Below are 24,426 nucleotides of genomic sequence, written 5' to 3'. Positions count from 1 at the left end.
TTGATAGTTGGCCCCAGGATGGACTTTGGTCGGCTTAGAGCTGGTTCTCATTTCCAGGGTGTAGGAAGGAGGCATCTCACGGGAGGCGGGGGGTGGGGGGGGTGGTGGGGGGGGGGTGGGGGGGTGGGGGGGTGGGGGGGTGGGAGGGGTGGGGGGTGGCTATACCAGTTAGATGTTCAGTTCACCCAGATCTCTTGTTACATGCCAGAGTAGGGGGTCATGGTGGTGGTAGGGGTCTCTGCCCAGGAACCCTGAGCCAGGTGCACTTTCAAGGCTGTTTTTGGTGCCTCAGACAAAGGCTGCTGTTGTATGGGGCTTTTTCTCAAACTGTCACCTCAAGAATAGTATCCTCAGTCTGTAGTGGAATGCCCTGGCCAGCTGCTTCCATGAAAGACATCTGTCATGCTATACTGGGTTCAATTAGCTGGTACCATTAGTTTCTTAGGTTTTTAAGAAATGAAAAGTACTGATCAAGATGAAGCATGTACCTTTCCTATAAATGCCATGGCATTTGCACTCCCAGCCTTTGCTGCCTTTAAGAAGTAGTATAATGCTTTCTGGAGAGAAAAGGAACAAACAGTATTATTGACAGTCACAAACATATCCTACAAAATGTTTTTCAAACCAAACTTTATTTCATTTAACATACATTCAAAAAATATCTATGAAATGCCCACACTGTTTAAGGCACTGTTTCAAATGTTATTTCAACCATAAACCTGAAGAGTGGGTGCCATATAGAGTTCACAAATATAATCTTAAAATGTGAGGACTGTTCCTTGCATGTGGAAAGGCATCATGGGCATGTGGCTTTGTGGAGGACAGATGAATCCCACCTATAGAACTACATAGTTCATTATTTTGAAAAAGTATGCTTCAATGTTAACAGTATGTACTTATTTTATAAGACATTTTGTACAATTTGGTAGAATTGGACATGCAGCCTCCTAATGTTTATAAGGCCAAGTGAGTAAAAGACACCTCTAGCTCCTGCTGAGACTAAGTCTTTTTTTTAAAATATATAATTTATTGTCAAATTGGTTTCCATAAAACACCCAGTGCTCATCCCAACCAGTGCCCTCCTCATGCCCATCACCCATTTTCCCCTCTCCCCCACCCCCCGCCATTAACCCTCAGTTTGTTCTCTGTATTTAAGAGTCTCTTATGGTTTGCCTCCCTCCCTCTCTGTTTGTAACCGTTTTCCCTCCTCTCTTCCCCCATGGTCTCTGTTAAGTTTCTCAGGATCCACATATGAGTGAAAACATGGTAACTGTCTTTCTCTGCCTGACTTATTTCACTTAGCATAATACTCTCCAGTTCTATGCACGTTGCTACAAATGGCCATATTTCATTCTTTCTCATTGCCAAGTAGTATTCCATTGTATATATAAACCACATCTTCTTCATCCATTCGTCAGTTGATGGACATTTAGGCTCTTTCCATAATTTAGCTATTGTTGAAAGTGCTGCTATAAATATTGGGGTACAAGTGCCCCTGTGCATCAGCACTACTGTATCCTTTGGGTAAATTCCTAGCAGTGCTATGGCTGGGTCATAGGGTAGTTCTATTTTTAATTTTTTGAGGAACCTCCACACTGTTTTCCAGAGCAGCTGCACCAGTTTGCATTCCCACCAACAGTGCAAGTCTTTTTATAGAAGTGAACTTCAGGCTAATTCTTTCTAAAGCAAAATGAAGGAGGCCAGCCTAGCCTCTGCTTCTCTCTAGGTTGTAACATTAATTGAAACGCTCAGTATAGAACATCTAAGGGCTGACCTGTCCCTTGTTGCCCCATTCCTTAGGCTTCATCTTAACCTCCCAGAAGTTCTCCTCAGAAACCACATGGAACATTAAAAGAAATTAGGCCCACAAATGAGAAATGAAGACACTTTCCAAAGTGTCTTTTTAGGACATAACTCTTCTGTCTTTAAAAAGCCTCAACTAAGAGTGCCTGGGTGGCTCCGTTGGTTAAGCGTCTGACTCTTGATCTCAGCTGAGGTCATGATCTCACAGTTTGTGAGATCAAATCCCATGTCAGGCTCTGTGCTGACAGTGTGGAGCCTGCTTGGGATTCTCTCTTGCTCTCTGCTTCCCTGTCTTTCTCTCTCTTTTTCGCAAAATAAATAGACTTAAAAAAAAAAAGCCTAGGGGCGGGCATCCGGATGGCTCAGCCGGTTAAGCATCTGACTTTGGCTCAGGTCATGATCTCACAGTTTGTGAGTTCAAGCCCTGCATCAGGCTCTGTGCTGATAGCTCAGAGCCTGGAGCCTACTTCAGATACTGTGTCTCCCTCTCTCTCTCTCTCTGCCCCTCCCCTGCTCACACTCTGTCTCTGTCTCTCTCAAAAATAAACATTAAAGAAAACAAAAAACAAAAAAAAAAAAAACAAAAAAAAACCCAAACCTTGACTAGGTTGACATACAAGAATCTGCTCCTTCCCAAAGAGGAGAGGACATTTAAGGAAGAAATGTGAGTAGTTCCTTTATATGTACATTTGCTCCAGAAATATTGCCAACTTATTTGGGAATCACACCCTTGTTGTAAGTTAGTCTGCCTTGTGGACATAACTAAATACGAATGCCACCAGTGCTGGACCTCACTAAATCATATACCCATTCATCCATTTATCTCTTCTATTCTTCATTTATTCTTTGTTTCAAAAACTTAATTGAAAAGTGCTATATATAGTAGTAGTGTGTTAAGTATTATAGGTGATTCATAGATGAACAAAAAACACCATCCCTACCTAAGCTTTCCACCAATACTGCTGTGAAGAAAGGTAAATAGCAATGACAGTAGGTGAAAGGTGGGATAAAAGCAACACCAAAAAGAATTAGAGAGGCATGGAATAACAGAAATTGTATATAAGTGTTTTACAAGCTTTGTCTTACCTAATCTTCACAACAGCAGTATAAGGAATGACACTCAAAGTGAAGCAGCTGGTACCAGAGTTCTCCCGATTCAATTCCCATGCACTTTGTACTCTGCCTTCATGGTGTCAAGAAAGAGGACTTAAATGACAAAGGTCTCACAAAAGATGGAGAGGATTCACCAGCACAGAGGGCATCATAGGCTGGAGGAATAACATGAGCAAGGAACGGAGATAGAAATGTTCAAGATGTGTTTAGGAAACAGTAATTACTTCAGTATGGCTGAAGTAGAATATCCAAAAGTTACGATGTGCAGGAATATGATGGGGCCATATTATACCAGTCCTGGATACTAGGCCAAAGTTCCTCTTTTATTTGGCAGAAAATAGAAGGCATTGGAAATTTATGATCATAAGGGAATCTTGAGACAACAAATGATGTCCAAAATGTCTAGAATAACCTAAGTGTCAATTGGATAGGAGCAAACTGTAGCAATGTATGATTTATTAATCATCTATCAGTAAATAAATCAAAGGTATGATTTACCAATCACATTTATCTGATCCCATTAATACAGAAAATGAAGGTATTTCTTATAAATGGGTCAAGACCCAAAATACCCGTGGGTAACTATCATGGCATACATCCATACATTTAATTGTTTGCTTAATTTTCTGTCTCCCCCAGTGTTGAATCCTCTGTACTTAGCACAGTATCTACTGTATATCAGTCACTTAGGAAATATTTCTGGACTGAATGCATGAGTGAATGAATGAAAGAGTAAGTTTATAAATCTCTAAAACAGGGGAACTAGATTTTAAGCATTATAGTCCCTTATAATTCTCATACTATGATTCTGTGACATAATTCTCAAAGTCTAGTTTCAGAATCTGGCTTTCAAATACATATTTGGCAATAGAGAGTTCTGGGGGAAAAAACTGTCATTTTGGTGAACTATACTTGAACTGTTAAAGGAGATAAACAAATAAGAATCAGAAGATAAGAATCCTGGAGTTTTCCCCATCTTTCAATATAATGATCCCATAAGGACTAAAGGAATTGAAGCTTTCTCTAATTTTCCCTTCTATACCCCTCCACTCTCATGACTTACTCAGCATTTCAGTTCTCTTTTATTTGTCTTTAAATTAACCTACCTTTAATGCTGTTGCATTTACTAAACATTTACTAAGCTCTGTGTGAAAGTATCACACAAGTTACTTTGATGGGTCCTTGCTCTCAAAGAGTTAAATATCCATCCATCCATCCACCCATCCATCCATCCACCCATCCATCATCTGCTGCAGTCTGCATATTTGTGTCCCTTCAAAATTCATATGTTGAAACCTAATATCCAAGATGATGGTATTAGGAGGTGGGGCCTTTGGAAGGTGACTGGCAGAGCTTCCATGAATGGGATTAGTGTCTTTATAAAAGAGGCCCCAGAGAGCAAGCTCAAGTTCTGTTACATGAGGATACAACAAGAAGTCCATAAACTGGATAGAGGGCCCTATCTAACCATGCTGACACGTTGATGTCAGACTTCAAGCTTCGAGAACTGTGAGAAATATATTTCCATTGTTTATAAGCCACCCAGACTATGGTATTTTTGTTACAGTGGCTAAAACAGACTGACACCATCTATCCTTTATTCAAATATTTACTGAGCACCTACAGTCATATTTTACTGATTCTCAGATGTGCCCCCCACTTTAATCAGACACTTCTTACTATCAATGGCATCATATAATTTATATTGGCAGTGTATTTTCTTTCTCAGTAGAACACAAAATAAAGTATCTTATAATTGATGGTGTCTTAGATAGGTTGAAATATAGTATGTCCCAGGCATTATGCTAAGAGAAATTTTATTATTTAAACACACATCTATTTTTTTTTACTAAAAATTTTTTTTAAATGTTTTTATTTATTTTTGAGAGAGAGAGACAGAGTGTGACTGGGGAAGGGGCAGAGAGAGGGAGACACAGAATCTGAAGCAGGCTCTGGGCTCTGAGCTGTCAGCACAGAGCCCCACACAAGGCTCAAACTCACAAACCAGGAGATCATAACCTGAGCCAAAGTTGGATGCTTAACTGACTGAGACACCCAGGTGCCCCCACGTCTCTTTTAAAAAAAAAACAACAAAACAACGAGCATGATTTTTCATTGGTTCAAGAAAATCCCTAGTTTAATCAGTTTATATCATTTCCCCTAGAATGAAATGCCAAGAAATATTTATAAACACTGAAAATAAATATAAACGGAAAATATTTATAAATACTCCTTTTATCTCAAAATTTGTAAATCATCCTGAAAAGGGATGATACTAGCTCTTGATTTTTTAATGGGTGGCAGGATAGACAAAGCAGTTGCTGTTACATACCTGATTATTATGCTTCTGCTAGATTTAATTTAATTATGCCATATCCACTTTAATAACATGCACCCAAATATCCAGCATTCCTAAGCCAATTCATGCTGAGCCTGTACATATTTAGGAATGCAAATTACATTAAAATGTATGTGTAGAAATTCAAGATAATGTAATCAAGGCTTGCATATACAATATTTTTCAATAATTAAGAATTTAGTAGTGGGGGAGGGAGAGGTGAAAATGTTGCCTTATAGTGACAACCCATGAAAGAGATTAATTTAATCAAACAATGAGGAGAAAAAAAAGGCAAACGAGTTATTTCCAGGTTTTTGATACTTAATTTTCTGGGAAGTAAACTGGGCATTACTTACATTTATAAAGAAGCTTACTACATTAATCATTTTCTTTGGTGGACCAAATCATTAGCATACTTGCTCAAGTGGTGGCTCTCAGGCTGAGGACCAACATATAATGCTTAGGATGCTATCACTCACTAACTCACTCACTCATTCATTCATTCATTCATTCATTTATTCATTTGTTCAATAAATACTAAGTACTTAATATATACCAGGTACTATCAGAGTACAGGATACATAGAACGAGCAAGATAGACAAGAACTTACATTCCATAATGGAATGGAATAACATTCCATTATTATCCAGATAATAAACAAGATCAAAATAATTCAGGGAGTGATATGAGCTAGAGGAAAATAAACACTGTAATAGGATGAGTAGTGGAACAGTAGAGTTGATCAAGAAAATCCTTTCTAAAGAGGTAAGACTTGAAAGATGAGAGGCTAGCCATGGGAAGAGTTATAGTAACAGCCTTTCAGAAACTGGGTCTATCCTTTTACCTTCTCTCTCCACTTTGTATCACTCTCCAAGTTGATTCTGGTGCATTCTGGTAAGCTGCAAAACTGACCACAGTACTTTGCCGTTGTGCCTTCATTAGGAGTCCTTTTAACTACCCCTTCAATGCTGGCTGACCTTGTAATTTGCTTTGGCCAAAAGAATGTGGTGGAAGTGATTTGTGAGTTCCAACCCAAGGCCTTCTACCCTTGTGTTCTTAGAACCTTTGGCTGCTATGTGAAAACTTGGGCATTGTTGGCTGGGAGAAGAAAGCATGTGGAGAAACCTAGTCATCTTAGGTGTCACAGATGAGGCCATCATAAACCAGCCTGCCCTGGCCAATACTCTACAGATGCATGAGCAAGCCTAGTCAAGATTGGTTGAGCCTGGCTGAGACCAGAAGAATTACCCACCTGAGCCCAGCCAAAACTGCTAAACTGCCAAAATCATGAATTAAATAAATGGTTGTTGTTTTAAGCCATCTAAATTGGGGAGTGGTTTATGATGCAGCCTAAACTGATTGATACATAAGCCAATCAGTCTGGAGATTTGAAGCCTTGACTGGAGCACTCTATGCAGGTTTGGGTTTATTAGGCTGAGGTAAGCTGGAAGGACAAGCCTGTGCTCACACCTAGAATGCGCCTGAACCACTCAGATGTTCTGGAAATAAGCCAGCATTTTGGTGATGTCTGGATGGGAAGTATGGGGCCCAACACTACCATTTGAAAATTTTCAAATAGTGGTCAGAAACCTGATAAATTATATGATTCCTTCTTTTTGCTTTATAAATGAGGAAACTAGATTTTAGAGGTTGTATGTCTCCCACCCCCACCCAGCTCAAAAGGAAGTACAGTTTAATGGAAAGAGCACAGGCTTTGAATGTTGAAGCCCAGAGTTCAGATTCTGATTCTCAACATTACTACCCAGCTGTGATACTTGAAACAGTTTACTTCATTCCTCCAGCCTCAGCTCCTCCTCTATAAAATAGAGATAGTAAAACCTCTGTGGATGAGTGCATAGGAGAGCCTGACTGAGTTCCTTGGTGTTGCCCAAGTGCCTGGCTGTTGCTACTACAGCACCAGAATCTTTGACTCAGCGTTGGGATTACATTTCATCCTCATCTGGAGGCAGCTCCCATCTGGTATTCAGAGTGGCTGGTGCTGCCCAGTTCTTAGCTTTATAGGGTTTTTCACGTATTCTGCAAAAACTGGAGGGTATTCCCTACAGCTGAGGTTTGGGTGCCTTCACACTCAATGGAATTTCATGTTTATGGAAAATGGGCAATTCTTACCAGTTTATGTGTCTGTTAGTTAACATGAGAACCTCACTGCAGACTGAAATCTGACACTGGAGTAATATTGTGAATCTAGAACTTCTCATCTATGAAGGTAGAACCCTGGTTATGATGAAGATTAATCAAATCTGAAGACCTTCAATTGAGCTGTCTTAAGATGCATATGCTTATTTCAATTGCTACCTATTTTATCATGTTTTATGAATTTACCCAATGTGTACTCAAATTACACTCATAAAAATAACATAAAGTGAAGTGAAAAGTAATAACAAATCACTCTTTTATGTAACCACTTAATAAAGTAGTTATTTCTATTGCTTAGCCATTGGGACTATGTTGAAATAGGGTATGTGTTCCTTTGAGACAATGAGCACATAGGTTCTATAAAATGACAAGGGCTGCAAAATCATCTTTTAAAAAGAATCTCAGTTACTTCCTCAGATCTGAGGGGATCCATGGCCTTGAAACCACAATTAGAATCTAGATGAGACCTTATCCCCCCAGCTCTGGTATCTTACTGAAGATCTTGTGTAGGTCAAGTTTATTTGCTTTTTTCTCCACTATAAATTTGAGTTGTTAATTAATCTTCTAACCTCACGGGGATAAGGTAAGGTTAAGCAAAATGATTGAAAGGAGCTTTGCAAATTTATAAAGATGTTTAATAATATTTCTAATTATATTGAAAGCAGTCTGAGGCTGGTTCTCAGACCCCTTGCAAGAAACTCCCATGTGGACTCTCCACTGCTGGTTTTTGGGCAATGGGTGTGTCCAAGGCTGGCAAGTGAGGGTATCTTCCTCACCCAAACCAGTTAGGGTGGGAAGAGACTAGGTTCAAGGGGAGCATGGAAACTCCCCAGCCCCAGTGTTTTGTTGGAAGACTCCACTCCTTTGTATTTAGAGGCAGTTAGGAAAAGTGCTTTCTCTGGTGAACTTTGTTCTTCCTCAAAAGCTACAACACTGATCTGACCAAGGAAGTAGTAATGGGCTCTCCCCAGCAACTTTTCCATGTTCCACTCCTCCCTTTTTGCCCTACTATCCTCCCTCACCACTCTCCTCCCCACCCCATGTGACTGAATCTTGAAATGACTTACATAATAATCCTGATCCAGACCTTTCCTCCCAATTAGATGTAATTGTCCAAGAGAAACCTAGGAACAACAATTTTTGAAAATTATTTTTAGCGATAGCATTAATTTAAATGAAGAAAATAAGCCAATTATAGCACAATTTGAAAAATACGTGAAAAAAAGGAGTGAAAAAAATAAAGAAGGCATTTAGTTGGTGATTTTATTATAGTATGCTGTTTTAGTTTGATGCAGCTGGTATGCCTAAAAAAAGAAACAGAAAAACATTCCAGGTGATACCTTTTATTTGGTAATTGATTGATACTGGCCATCTGGCTTCCTCAGTGACAGGAAGCTGGCCTGCTGGTATACAGCAACACCTGGGTATATAAACCTAGTGGCCTTTACTCTTAACTCTCAAAGCTCACACAAATGCTGTCCCATTCCCATTCTCAGAGACAGAACTTCTGAATGCTGGTAAGAGTTCATTCATATTAAAGTCAACACTGGATGGTGCTTTGTTCTATACTTAAAATCTAGGTCTTTTAAAAGTAAAATTTTTAGGAGTAGATGCAAAAGAAAAAAAAATTGCCATTACTGTAACACCTGGCTCTCCCATAGGCTTTAGAAACTGCAAGTAGCAGGGAACAAGGAAAGAGGAGGGTGTGTCTCTTCCCTGTCATATTCAGGATGGAGCACTGTTAACCCTTTTAGGACTCAAGACAACCAAACCTCTTGTAATTTGCATTTCTAAAAATCCAAATTTGTCAGTATACATTACCTGTATCTGCACATCTCCTCTTTCTGCCAAAAATTTATAGTATTGGTATATGTCCCAATCTAAAATCTCACTGTTAGAACTCAGATTTTCAGGTCTCTCAGTCAGTCTCACTTTTTCCACTGGAATACTTTCACTTTTTTCCAATTTGTCAGCAACTGTGAACAGAAACAAAACAGAGACTAGCCAGAATACACAAGGTTGCAAGAGATAACTTAGAGAAAACAGCTTAGAGAAAACACTGTTCAGCCTATTCTTAAATTGTGCAGAGGTCTGGCCTACTAACAGAAAAAATATATATACCCTTAGGAGATAGAAATTTACTGATTTTTGTTTATTTGGTTCTGAGAAAAGTGCAAGAAACCTCATTATTTTTTGCAGTCCCTACAAATAGTGTATTAACACCTATCAGAGCCTACTGAAGAGTTTGTCCAAGCAGGCTCAAGGAGAGAAGACAGATATTAGAAGCAGGCAACGGACTCTCTCTACCACTGACCTTTTCCAAGATTGAAACTACAATATAAGAGTAATAGCTTCTTAATTATTTCCTATAAAGAGTAGGAAACTAAATATAAATATAAATATATTTGAATAAACCTAACAAAGTATGAAGTTTGAAACATATATAGTAATTGTAGTTTCATTAAGCATATGAAATGATCTTGTTATATATATTATCTTAAATTAAAAAGCAGTTGTTTCACTCTTTCCTTTCTCAGATCCTAATAATGCCAGAGCTGTGTATTTAGATATTATTTTGATTATAGAAATTAACCATATGGACCTTACCTTATTCACTTCTTGGAAGACTTTTATTTAAAAACCTATTATGTCGTCTGGTTCAATGATGTGCAAGATGAAACGTTACATTCAACTTTGAAAATGATTCCAGAAACATATATTAATCTCATGCTATATTTTTTGTGATCATTTTAATCATTTAAATAGAATAATGCTTACTTAAGTTGTTCTCACATGTGGTGACAGAGACTGATAGTGTATGTATCTTACATCCATTTATTGAAGAGTTTTTAACAAGCCATCCCATATTCTAAATGTTAGAATTGGAAAAACTGCTAAATATTTATTGATGCTTCATTCAAATTCTCAGTTGAATGAAAGCACAGCACAAGAACATGGGGACTTATTCTAACAAAAATAAAAGATAAGCACATTCATTTAAAGCTTTTGAAAAGTAATAAAATCAGAAAACTCTACATTGTATTAAAAGAATTGTACTATAACAAATGCTGAAAGCATAGTCATTTAATACTTTCATAAATATACAAACTGGCATTGATTTATTCTTCTAATTGCTCAGCAAGTCTATTTATCTTAAATTATGTGAAATACTTACTGTAATCTGCTACCTTCTTGTAATGATTTAGGGCAACTTCACAATTCTGTAGAACATTGATTCCTGACAAATATCTGTACCCCTAAAACACAGGGATATATATTCTTAATATTCTGACAGTGTTGTATTTATAACATGCCCATTTGGGCCCAAGAATACTTAATTTACTTACCAAAATCATTTGGGACATCATGCTTCCTCCAGCACTTCCAAAGGTGTAATATATCAGTGCCTAAAGTAAACGAAAAAAAATCTATATCTATATCCGCCATCTAAATTTGAAGCTCAAACCAATCATTGCTTTTTTATTCCTTGCCCAGCAATGAACTTTGAACTACTCCAAAATAAATTTCAACTTTTGTCTTCTTCCTTGGTAAAGATGGCTGACATTTTTGGAGGACTTAGGGCATTGTACATGATACTTCATTTACATTACAAAATACCTATGAAGTAGATATTATCTATCTATAATGGAGATATTATCTATCTCTCTAAAACACGGGACATTAAGAAATTTTATTTTATTTATTTATTTAAAAAATTTTTTAAACATTTATTTATTATTGAGAGACAGAGAGTGAACAGGGGAGGGGCAGAGAGAGAGGGAGACATAGAATCTGAAGCAGGCTCCAGGCTCTGAGCTGTCAGTACGGAGCTTGACACAGGACTTGAACTCACAAACCGTGAGATCATGACCTGAGCCGAAGTCGGATGCTTAACCGACTGAGCCACTCAGGCACCCCAAGAAACTTATGATATTTTAATCTTAAACTTCTGAGTATTGAGCTGGCGCTTTTAACCACCACTCTCAAGTAAGCCCCTTTACCTAAAGAGGAGACTATTCAATGTCCCTTTTTAAAAAATTCAGTTTTGTTCCAGGAAAAACAGAATAACTTTACCTTGGCTTGATTGTATTCCATTCCTATTCCATAAGAAGACAAAAATCCTAATGCCTAAAGCCCAAAAGAAAAGGAAAACTAAATAAATCCATTTATTTCACAATTATTCTTATTTACAGTGGTAAAAGATATTTTAAATGTCTGTTGCATAATAATTGTATTGTTGGCTTATATCTTATATCCTATAATAAAGTACCCTTTTACACTTTTGCTAAGGCTGTAAGAAATTGGAAAAGGTAATAGTGGGAGTTTTCTATAATATATATGAAAATAGGCTAATACTGACATTTAGTATAAATCATAATAATGAAACGTTACAAACCAATGATATTTATATTCTTGCCTTTCGTGGCAATGAAAAAACTTCTTCCTCCAACATTTTAGAATTTAGATTTGAATATTTGTCTTCATATTTTTAAAAGAAAATGCGATGTATATAAAAAATTCAAATGCAAAGAACTGTATTGAATAAAAGGAAAGTCTAATCGTGTAGCAAGATGCTAAAATAGGCAGCCCCAGATCTTGTTCCTCCATAGAGACACTGATTTAGCAACAATATACAGTCCAAAAAATCTTTATGAGAACTCCAGCGACAACTTAAGAAATCATAGTAACCCAGACAAACTCAAAGCAAGGAACGAACAATCCATTGATACAGGTAAAGAAAGCCATTTATTTAACCTGCAATTGCTCCTCCCCCAAGCCAGCATAGCACAGTGTGATTAAGAGGAAAAGCCCAACTCAGGACTTCTCCCTTGGGAGGGAAAGAGAAGAGTGGAACCTAGGTCCAATGTTTCAGCTTTTGCAGGGACTGCCCATGGGTCTGATTTCTGTCTTGCCTGATTTGGCATGATTGAAGAACCAGCATACTATGGATTCCTGGGCAGCTGCTGAGAACAAAAGAGAGCTCAGCCACTAATTGCAGGACTGGAGAATTTCCCATATACCACAGATAGAAGCCAGCACAACTTGGCACAATCAGCAGAAAGTGACCAACTTGTGACTTCTCCTTTGGGAGGAAAAGAGAAGACTGGAATGGGGGCCCAATGTTATGGCTTTTGGGAAGCTACTCAAGGACTGATTTCTATCTCCTCTGACCTGAAGCACTGACCGAACTCTCATGCTTTAGATGCCTGGGGCCACTAAGAAGAAAAGGGAGTTTTGCAGCTTGTTGCAACCCCAGAGAACCTGCAATATCACATACAGACACTAAAAGGAGCAAAAGACTACAAGCGCCCGAAAAATACCAGCAAATCTCTGTAACTGGAAATTACAAACACAAGCCCCAAGAAGACACACCCCCGGAAATGATTTGAGAGGTCTCCAGAATCTCTAGCTATGTTGACAGGTGAAGGTATTTCCCTGCACATATCCAATCTGTAAAGATAAAGGGGTGGCTATATTTCCAAATACATAAATCACAGAAAAAATTAACAAGGCATATGAAGAAACAGGCAAACATGGCCCAATCAAAGGAACAAAATAAATCTTAAAAAAATAAAACCCTCAACCCTAAAGAAATGGAGATCTATAAGTTACCATACAAAAAATCCAAAATAATCATCTTAAGCTCAAAATGCTACAAGACAGCACATATAAACAACTAACCAAAATCAGGAAAAGGATGCATGAATAGAATGAGAATATCAAAAAAGAGATTGAAAAAGAAAGAAAGAAAGAAAGAAAGAGAGGAAGGAGGGAAGAAAGGGAGGAAGGAAGAAAGAAAGATTTCTTTCAAAAACTCTGGAGCTGAAGAATATAATAACTGAATTGAAAAATTCATTAGTGGGCTTTAATAGTAGACTGATCAAGCAGAAGAAGGAATCAATGAACCTGAAATCAGTGGAACAAAAAAAATGAAGACAAGTAAGAAATCCTAAGAGACTTATGGGAAACCATCAAGTGGACCAATATACACATTATGGGAGTCGCAGAAGAATAGTGAGAGAAAAAGGGGCAGAGAGCTTATTTTAAGAAACAATGGCTGATAATTTCCCATATCCGAGGAAGGAAATGGATATTTAAATTCAAGAAATTCAATAAACTTCAACTAGGATGAACCCAAAGAGGCCCACAGCAAGACACATTATAATCAAACTGTTACAAGTCAAAGACAGGATCTTGAAAGTAGCAAGAGAAAAGAGACTCATCATGTACAAGAAAGTTCCCTTAAGTTTATGAGCAGATATCTCAGTAGAAACATTACAAGCCAGAGGGAATAGGCTAATATGAGCAAAATACTGAAAGAAAAAAGTTGTCAACCAGAATACTGTATGGCAAAACTGACCTTCAAAATGGAGAAGTAAAGGCCTTCCCAGATAAATAAAAGCTAAAGGAGTCCATCAACACTATACCTGCCCTATAAAAACTGTTAACAGGAGTCCTGCAAGTTGAAAGAAAAAGATGCTAGACAGCAAAACAAAAATATACAAAAATATAGAGCTCTCTGGTAAAGATAAATACATAGACAAATACAGAATCCTGTAGTACTGTAATAGTGGTACAAAAGTCAGGTTTAATTCTGGTATAGAATTTAATAAAACAACAAAAGCATAAAAAAAAACTATAACTATAAATGTGAATGAATACAAAATGTGAATTGGGTTATTGATAACATAAAGTGGGGGGAGAGAGGAGTGTTGTGATTGCAGTTAAGTTGATATTAATTTAACTAGAAGATGTTTTATGTAATCCCCTTGGTAACGACAAGGAAATAGTTATAGAAGATACACCAAGAAAATAAGAAGGGAATGAAAGCATGCCATTACTAAATAAATAAATAAATAAATAACAAAAGGAGGGACGAAAAAGGGAAAAGGACAAAATAACTACAAGGCAAACAAAAACAATCAACAAAATGACAACAGGAAGTCTTTCCTTATCAGTAATTACTCTAAATACAAATGGATTACACTCCAAACAAAAGATACAGAGTGGCTGAATGGATAAAAATAAGCAATATGCAACTATCTGATGTCTACAAGAGGCTTTATTTTTTTAGAGCTGGGGGGAGAGGCAAAGAAAGAGGGAGAGCGAGAATCCCAAGCAGGCTCTGTGCTGTGAGCATACAGCCCGACGCAGGGCTCGATCTCACAACTGTGACATCATGACCTGAGCTGACATCAAGAGTTGGACCTTTAGCTGACTGAGCCACCTAGATACCCCCAAGAGACTTTAGATGTAAGGACACATAGGCTTAAAGTGAAAGAATGGAAACACATATTCCATGCAAATTGTAACAAAAAGAGTAAGAGATGACCATAATTATATGAGACAAAAGTAGATTTTAAGTCAGAAAGTGTCAAAAGAGACAAAAAAGGATATTATATAATGATAATAGGGTCAATTCACCAGGAAGATATTACCATTATAAATACATATGCATTAATGGTAGAGCACCCAAACATATGAAGCAAACATTGACAGAACTGAAAGAAGAAATAGACAGTAACACAATAATGGTAGGAGATTGTAATGCCCCATTTTCAAAAATGGATAGAACAACCAGACCAAAGCTCAGCGAAGAAACAGAGGAGTTGAAAAACACCATAGACTAATCGGACCTAACAGACATATAGAATGCTCCACCCAACAATAGCAGAATGCACCTTCTTCTTAAGAACACATAGAAAAATTGGGAATGCAAGCTGATGCAACCACTCTGGAAAACAGTATGGAGGTTCCTCAAAAAACTAAAAATAGAACTACCCTATGATCCAGCAATTGCACTACTAGGTATTTATCCAAGGGATACAGGTGTGCTGTTTCGAAGGGACACATGCACCCCCATGCTTATAGCAGCACTATCAACAATAGCCAAAGTATGGAAAGAGCCCAAATGGCCATCGATGGATGAATGGATAAAGAAGATGTGGTATATATATACAATGGACTATTACTTGGCAATCAAAAAGAATGAAATCTTGCCATCTGCAGCTACGTGGATGGAACTGGAGGGTATTATGCTAAGTGAAATTAGTCAGAGAAAGACAAAAATCATATGACTTCACTCATATGAGAACTTTAAGAGACAAAACAGATGAACATAAGGGAAGGGAAACAAAAGTAATATAAAAACAGAGAGGGGGACAAAGCACAAGAGACTCATAAATCTGGAGAACAAAGTGAGGGTTACTGGAGGGGGTGTGGGAGGGGGAACGGGCTAAATGAGTAAGGGGCACTAAGGAATCTACTTGTGAAATTCAGAAATATGTGGAAATTAAGTATCACACTCTTGAACTACCAATGGGTAGTTCAAGAAATCACAAGGAAATTTAGAAAATATCTTGAGACAAATGAAAATTAAAATACAACATACCAAAACTTATGAGATGCAGCAAAAGCAGTACTAAGAGGAAGTTTATAGAGGTAAGTGTCTACATTTAAAAAGAAAGATCTCAAATCAAATCAACAACCTAACTTTCCATCTTAAAACACACACACGCACACACAAACACACACACACACACACACACACACACACACACACACACACACAGGAAAAGAAGAACAATCTAAACCCAAAATTAATGGAAGGAAGGATATAAAGATTAAAGAAAAAAAACCAGACAATAGAAAAGGTATATAAACACATGCTACAAAATAGTTGAACCTTTAGGACAGTATACTAGGTGAAATAAGCCAGTCACAAAAAAAGACAAAAACTGCATGAAACCACTTATATGAGGTCTCTAAAGTAGTCAAACTCTTAGAAACAAAAAACAAAATGAAATTTGCTAAGATCTAGGGAGAGGGAGAAGAGGGGAGTTGTTTAATGGATTTCAGATTTGTAAGATTAAGCAGTTCTAGACATCTGCACAATGATGCACATACTGCTGTACTGTACAGTAAAAATGCTCAAGATGGTGAATTTTATATTATTTACCTCATTTTTTTTAAACGTGGAAGTCTTCCATCATCACCAATGCTTGATAATCCCCATCATCCCCAAGCATCCCCATGCTTGATAATAGTTTCATATATGTCTTTCCAAACCACTTTCTAAGCATTCATATATTTCGAAATGGTGTAGTTTTTCTTAAAGCCCGTCCCTTACTGATTTGGCATTCCTTTGTTACAATATACTAAATTTTCTTATATTCATGGATCTAAGTCTAGAACTTCTAGTTCCTTGGTTTTCAATGGACTATTTTCATAATAATGAAAATATGTTATTTGTGTTTTTTGTCATCTTGACATTTGCATGGATGATGCAAGTCAATGGTAAATAAAACTGCTGTCATGTTGGCATGAATCAAGCAAGTACACCAAACTGCCATTTATATTGTTATTGTATTCTTCACACCACACACTCACAGCAAAACTAAAAATGCTAGTGTCAGTTAGGAATGTCCTTGATGAAGCAGTAAAAACATTTTTGTAAGTCTCAACTCCTGAATAAATGTCCCTTTATATTCTATCTAAGATGGAAAGTAGGCATAAAGCACTTGCAATAGTGAAATATGTTGTTTATTTCAAGGAAATGCTTGAAATGCTTGTTTGAGTTGCAAGCTGAAATAGTCACTTTTTTTCATGGAACACCATCTTTAGTTGAAGGAACAATGGGATAAGCTACATTCATTTAGACTGGCAGACATCTTCTTGAAAATGAACAAAGTAAACCTGCCACTTCAATGAAAATGATTGAAAGTACTGTTGCCAATGATAAATTCAAGCTTTTAAGCAAAAATTAGAATTTTGGAAAGCTTGTATTTGCTACCATGTGCTTGCCATTCCAATACTTAGATTTTTCATTATGGTGGTATTAACAAATATGATTTTGATATTGTACAAAGCAATGTGTCAAATTTGGAAGAACTGCATAACTTAGTGAACCAATATTTTCTAAATAACCAATGTATGATACTATAAAATCATGCATAGGTAAAAAAAAATTGCATTCAAAATGCAAGGTAGACCAGTTACTTTTAATGTAACAGAATAGGAAAAAGTTCATTACATGATTTTGGATTCCACACTGCAATTAACCTTTAAGAAATTATCACTGTTGGGCTTTGGTGTAGCACCAAAGAATATCTACAATTATCTGAAAGAGCTATTAAAATAGTCTTACCTTTTCTAGTTTTATTTTGCTTTGCTACTTTCTTTTTTCTTTCAGCTTTTTGAGATATGTTTTTAAGTTTCTTGTTTATTAAAAAACATTTAAAGGTATATATTTTCCTGTGCATGTGGCTTTAGCCATATTCCTTAACTTTTACATATAGTTGTGCTATTATCATGTTCCTAATATGTCATTTCAGTTTCTACTTTATCTTTGCTACTTGCTAAAAATTAGGACTCTTCAAATTTTATAAAGAGTTAAGCTTTTTTTCCAGTAATTTTTAGTTTCACTGCTTCTAGTCAAAGAATGCAGTATCATTCCTATTTTTATTTTTATTTTTTTTACATACAAATCTGATATTTAACTTTTATTAGATACATAGCGTTGGGCTATTAACTTATCCTCTCTGAGCCTGTTATTTTGCGTAAAATGTGGATATAAAAGTAGCTACACCACAAATTATTATTAGGATTTTAGATAAGGTTATTAAGTACCTAAGTTAAAGCTATATAAAGCCATATTTCCTTTTGTTTTGCCTCCAGAAGCACAGGTTTGGATTAATCATAGTCTTTAGCCACGAAGTACTCTCATCACTGGCTCACAAATGGTTGCCCTTGTTTTGTTGTTTGCTTATTTGTTTATACTTATTTGTTTTTAAAAAATACAACCACTTAAACATTCACAACTCAATATAAGAACTAGAATTTTGCTTGAAAGTCCCCTTTGGCTACTCCATTATGGGATAGGTCACAGTTATCTAGCATGGCCAGATGTCAGACGATAGAAGATTGTTCTTGGGTTGTAGGGCTTTTAATCTGTACAGTTAAGTCTACTCCAGCTCCTCTCCCAATGTGATTAGAGTCCAAAGTAAAATAGCAAAGTGATATAACAGAAGCTTTAGCCCAGTCCTGTCTTGCTGGTTGTCTTCTTAGTAGATGGTACCATCAACCTCTCTCTCACAGTGATCAGGTCAAATTCCCTTTCTACTACTTGCAAGCATATAATGATGTGAGTGAGTGGCAGAATCTGCCGCATGACATGAGTGTTCATGTTTGCAGAATCACTGTCCATCATGGGGCATAATCAGTGTGCTGGGGTCAAACCCTTGGGATTAACCAGAAGTGGTATCACCTTAGGTATTTGACCAATGCTGGTTTCCATGGTGCTTTGTAGGAGGTCAGCTCCATTTCTGGGAGATCAGCTTGTAGTGAATTGGTCTTTAAAAGTTAATCTTTACCTCTCAATCCTATTCATCTAAATTTCTCCCAATATTTGGTAATTGTCAAACATTAATATTTTTATTTTTATTATGTTGTCAGTCAACAGGTCTAAAGTGGCATTTTATGTTGCAATTTGTATTTTCCAAATATCTGGTGAAACTAAATCTTTCTTTGTACATATATTGATTGGTAATATGTTTCCTTTACCTCCAAGTGCTTGCTTATGAATTTGGTCGTTTGTTTTTGTGTTATTTGTGCTTTCCTTATGATTTCCAAATGTTCTTTATATATTGTTATTAATCTTTTATAGGTTATACATGTTAAAAATATCTTCTTCCAGTTTATTATACAAATTTTCATTTTCTTTAATGTGTCTTCTCATTAGTAAGTGACCTTGATATTAATGTAAATTCATCCATTTGTTTTCCCCTACATTGGTACATTTTGTGTTTTAAGAAATCTTTCTCTACTTTTTTTTTTAATTTTATTTTTTATTTTTTAAAATTTACATCCAAATTAGTTACCTTATAGTGCAACAATGATTTCAGGAGTAGATTCCTTAGTGCCCCTTACCCATTTAGCCCATCTACCCTCCCACAAGCCCTCCAGCAACCCTCAGTTTGTTCTCCATATTTATGAGTCTCTTCTGTTCGGTCCCTCTCCCTGTTTTTATATTACTTTTGTTTCCCTTCCCTTATGTTCATCTGTTTTGTCTCTTAAAGTCCTCATATGAGTAAAGTCATATGATTTTTGTCTTTCTCTGACTAATTTCACTTAGCATAATACCCTCCAGTTCCATCCACGTAGCTGCAGATGGCAAGATTTCATTCTTTTTGATTGCCAAGTAATAGTCCATTGTATATATATACCACATCTTCTTTATCCATTCATCCATCGATGGCCATTTGGGCTCTTTCCATACTTTGGCTATTGTTGATAGTGCTGCTATAAGCATGGGGGTGCATGTGTCCCTTCGAAACAGCACACCTATATCCCTTGGATAAATGCCTAGTAGTGCAATTGCTGGGTTGTAGGGTAGTTCTATTTTTAGTTTTTTGAGGAACCTCCATACTGTTTTCCAGAGTGGCTGCACCAGCTTGAATTCTCATCATTTCTATTTTTTTTTTTTAAATTTTTTTTTCAACGTTTTTTATTTATTTTTGGGACAGAGAGAGACAGAGCATGAATGGGGGAGGGGCAGAGAGAGAGGGAGACACAGAATCGGAAACAGGCTCCAGGCTCCGAGCCATCAGCCCAGAGCCTGACACGGGGCTCGAACTCACGGACCGCGAGATCGTGACCTGGCTGAAGTCGGACGCTTAACCGACTGCGCCACCCAGGCGCCCCTCATCATTTCTATTTTTAAAAGTAAATTAACTTTTTTCTTTGTGTGATAATTTTTTTAAAATAACTTTTTAATTTTTTTGCTTTTTAATTTTCTTTGGGATGATTTTGAATATAAAATCTTGTATGTAGATGTGGTCAGGGTATGCTGTTTTTTGTCTGCTTGGATTCTCTTTGTGAAACCACTTTTATTCCATTCTGAGTTCATTTGATTCAACAGGGCTCCTCACCCTCCTCCTCCTGTGTCACTAGACACAGGTTCAACCAATCAGATTATTCTCCTTCTGGATGCAGTAAGTGATTTGGGGTGGTTTTGTGACCTAATCTGGCACTTTTGCTGAAATCATTGGGAAAAAAAACTGGCATCTTTCATGGAGACTTCCAGATAGAAGGGCTAATGATACCTAGGTTTGTTGGAGACTGTTTTTGCCTTCATGGGGGTCAAGCCACTCAAAATAAAACCATCAGAGAAAAAGGAAAACCCAGAGACCAAGAATGTATGTCCTGATGTCATCATTCTGGCCTCTGAATCCAGATGATCTAAAAGCAGCTATAACTTGTACTTCACAGTTAAATGAGTCGATAAATCACACTTTTGCCAGATAGGTTGAATTTTCTGTACTTGAAATTCAGAGAATCCTAACCAATACAAGCGGACATCTCTGTTGATGGGAAGTTTATTAAGTTAATAGACACACAGTAAACCAAAATTAATCTCTGTATTGTAGTTGTTCCTTAGGACTTAGTTGTTTAAACTGTATGGTAATTTGGTGCCTAACAAATCAATTCCTTCTTGTACCACTTTCTGCCCTGTTAGACACTTGAGGGCAGCTATTTGATACCTGGTGTTTTCTACTACAAAGATTCCCTATTTTGCCTCCCTCCTGTGATAGATTTTAGATTATATCCACCATCCTGTGTGTTCTCTGAATCTGGTCTATATTGTGGATGCCATATATCTGTCATGGCCCTGTGGAAACAAAGTAGTTACAAGTTTTTAAAGAAAAGGAGGTACCCCAAAGTAGATAAAACTACATTACTTTTTGTTACTAAATTATGTGCAGAAGGAATGGCTCTTACAAGCCAAGTTATCCCACTAAACACAGGAGAAATTGCCAAATCCCTAGGAATAGATGAAAAACTAATGAATGAAAAGCTGTTGTGACCAGTTTATTTATCACAAAGGGTTACAATTAAGGTGTTCAGCATCAAGCATTGTCAGAAACTTCTTGCTAACCTCGAACTGAACTTCTAGCAACATGTGATTCAATCGAAGAAAAGATAAAAGTATAAATTTAGTCAAATTGGAAAGTGTCAGCACTAATAGTTGTAGAATGAGTCAGTAGTTTGGAAGAAATCCTGGAGGTAATCGAGGAACACTCCCTGAGGAAATGTCACACTACTGACATTCTTAAGGGTATGGAGAATGATATGCTAGAAAAGATAGTCATCAAGGAAGTTTTCTAAGTTGAAAACTGATTCAGTTAGATTCTGAATGAGAAGAATTTTGGAGCACCTTGATTTACTTAACTTATATTTACCTTTTTATACAATCAAAGACTGACATCTGATGGAAATCTATGTCTAGAATGTCTAAAATAGCATTCTTAATAAGAGTAAAACAAAAAATCTAGTAAGAAAACTTTAAACTTTAATTGACATCATTTATATAATTAAATAACTTAAATTTTAAAATATATATAACTTACAGTCGATGATGTCTTATAATGGATAAAATATGTGATTATCATCTCTACCACATTTTTCAGATTTCTTAGTCTAGCAACCCTGTAAAATAGAGTTTGCTTAATACAGATTGTTCTTAGTGAACTCATGCTGCTTGGCAAATAATACTGCTTCATTTTCTGGGATTTTCAAAAACAAACATTTTGAAAATATGATGGGGAATTTTACCATTAAACTCACCAGCCCTATGAGTAATTTGCAGAATTTTACATCCTCCAAGCCTTGTGGCTTCTTTTCTGCCCTCTTCAGTCACTCAAAATCACTGACAAGTTGGCAATAACATCATTTGTAAGTTCTCTCAGTACCCAGGGATGCAACAGGATTGGGCCAAAAAATTTGAACTCACTCCAAACAGATGTTTGCTGCACTCTGCTTCAGGTGCTTCTGAGAAGTGCATTCTACCCTTTTAATTCTGAATATAAATATCTTTGTTCCAGTTACTATGGCTGTGTAACAAATTACTCTGAAACCTAGTGGCATAAAGCAACCATTTATTATGCCAAGGGTTCTGTGGGTCAATAATTTGGTCAAGAGTGGGCATTTTTGTCTCTGATCCACCATATGGGGACCTTAGTTGGAAGACTCAAAGGCTGGAGGTTAGAATCATCTGAAGACTTGTTCATATGTATGTTTGGCAGTTGATACTGGATATTGGTTGAGGCCTTAGCTGAGGCTGATGGCCAGGACACCTACATGTGGCCTCTCCTATAGTATAGGTTTTCTCAGAGCATGGTGGCTGACTTCCAAGGGTGAGCTTCCTGAGAGGAAGAGCTAAGCAGCACTGTATACTTTTTATGACTTCCCTCGGAAATGTAGCATTACTTCTACCAAACTCTACTGTTTGAAATTGTCAAGAATCTCCCCTAGGTAGTAGAAAATAGGAGGGAGGGAAGATAGACTCCATTTTTTGATTATGTTGGTTGGGTGTTGAAATAGTATATGGGACTGGAAATAATTGATGTGGCCATTTTTGAGAAAAAAAAATCACAACAATGCTTTACAAAAGCCAGAAGAATGTGGGGATATCTCACTTCATCCTAGTTATTAATTATTATGAATTAATGACTTTTAGTATACTTGAGGTATGTCAGTCCCTTGTGGTAATTATTCATGTTAGTGCTCAATTTTTCCATCTTGAGTCAATAGTAGTAGCCTATTTTGAGTTTGCTCAGTCCTTTGGTCATGACCATGGTATTTTCTGACAGCTTCTTTGTTATCATAATGTATTATATGGCATCTTGTATTATACTGATATGACCCCTTGTATAATAAGATGTTTCAAGAGCATCTTGTACATTTCTTGTCCCACACCCAGAATTTGACATCTTCCAAAGAAGCTGGTTTCTTTTTAGTTGGAGAGGATTCGATTTTTATTTTAAACACAATTCCCCCTTGTGGAGAAAGTTAGTATCTAAATTAAATTTTAATATATTTAAAAATACAGGGGTGCCTGGGTGTCTCAGTCAGTTGGGTGTCCAACTGATTTTGGTTCAGGTCATGATCCAGGGTGGTAGGATTGAGCCCTGTGTCAGCTCCATGCTCAGTGTGGAGCCTGCTTGGGATTCTCTCTGTCCCTCTGCCCCTCTCCCCCATTCACATGTTCTCTCTCTCTAAAATAAAATAAAAAATAAAAATACATGTGTTTGTATTAACAATGACAATTTTAATACTTCTGATGGCTTAAAATATAGACATCAATGTCCTGCTCCTTTCTTGGCTACTCTTTATTCCCTTCATAAACAACCACTTTTAATTATTTTTGCTGTTTTATTCACATAACTTGTCATCATTATAATTCTTGATAAATTGCTACCACTTGCGGTTAATTTTTATATTTCATACATTATATGTACATGTACATTTGCTATTTTGTAGATGACTTAGGTCATTTACATTTAGGTCATTTACTTTCTCACTTTTTCTCCTTGCACCTCTTCTTGACAGAATCATAACACTATTTTTTGTCATAATATAATTGTAAAAGTCTGTCTTGGTGTTCCTAATATTTTCAAGATTCTACTCATTTGGAAATTTATAATTCCTGTCACCATTTTTAGGAGTTCATTCCACACTCTTATGTATATCACTGATAATATAATTTTCCATGCTTTATATTAAAAATAATCTGGTTTTATCCATTCAACTTAATAGTTGATGAAATATTGAAGAATACAAAGTCATAGGCAGAATCCTTTGGTGGATTGCCATAGACTTGCTTTCACCTTGGCATCAACCCATGAGTCTACTCTTTACTTACTATCATCAAAGCCCACATTTCCATTGTTTCACTGAGTTTATGAAAATATCATGCAAGGTTTTGTTAAATGTCTCACTAAAATGAAGATACCACGAAGTCTGATAATTCATTCCAAACAGAAAATGAATATTTTCTTAAACTTTTTATTACAATTTCAAAGGCAAAGAACTATGTTACTGTTAAATTAAAGAACTGACTACAGAGTTCAGCAAAGCATAATAGCTGTAATATGTGGTTTATAAGTATAATTTGTGTAATTTACTTAATCCACACACTGAAAAAAAAAAATCTATGGTTCGACCAATTCCTCTT

General features: G+C 36.6%; 1 protein-coding gene across 5 annotated transcripts in view; it reads right to left on the bottom strand.

Annotated features, from left to right (window-relative positions):
- Positions 1-24,426, bottom strand: part of SEL1L2 (SEL1L2 adaptor subunit of SYVN1 ubiquitin ligase) — a 123,356-nt gene that overhangs the window by 24,638 nt on the left and 74,292 nt on the right. For all 5 annotated transcript variants that reach the window (XM_086701654.1, XM_086701649.1, XM_086701651.1 and 2 more), the window contains 6 exons: positions 11,487-11,540; positions 10,760-10,819; positions 10,588-10,669; positions 9,234-9,388; positions 8,480-8,536; positions 489-557 (listed from right to left, as the gene is read on the bottom strand). In XM_086701654.1, coding sequence (XP_086557780.1) covers positions 489-557; positions 8,480-8,536; positions 9,234-9,388; positions 10,588-10,669; positions 10,760-10,819; positions 11,487-11,540 — 477 coding nt within the window. The remainder of the gene's footprint in view (positions 1-488; positions 558-8,479; positions 8,537-9,233; positions 9,389-10,587; positions 10,670-10,759; positions 10,820-11,486; positions 11,541-24,426) is intronic.

This window comes from Puma concolor, chromosome A3, assembly GCF_028749965.1.
Source record: "Puma concolor isolate L17-30 chromosome A3, mPumCon1.1.hap2, whole genome shotgun sequence".
Taxonomy (NCBI): domain Eukaryota; kingdom Metazoa; phylum Chordata; class Mammalia; order Carnivora; family Felidae; genus Puma; species Puma concolor.
This window is presented reverse-complemented; position numbering and strand designations above follow the sequence as displayed.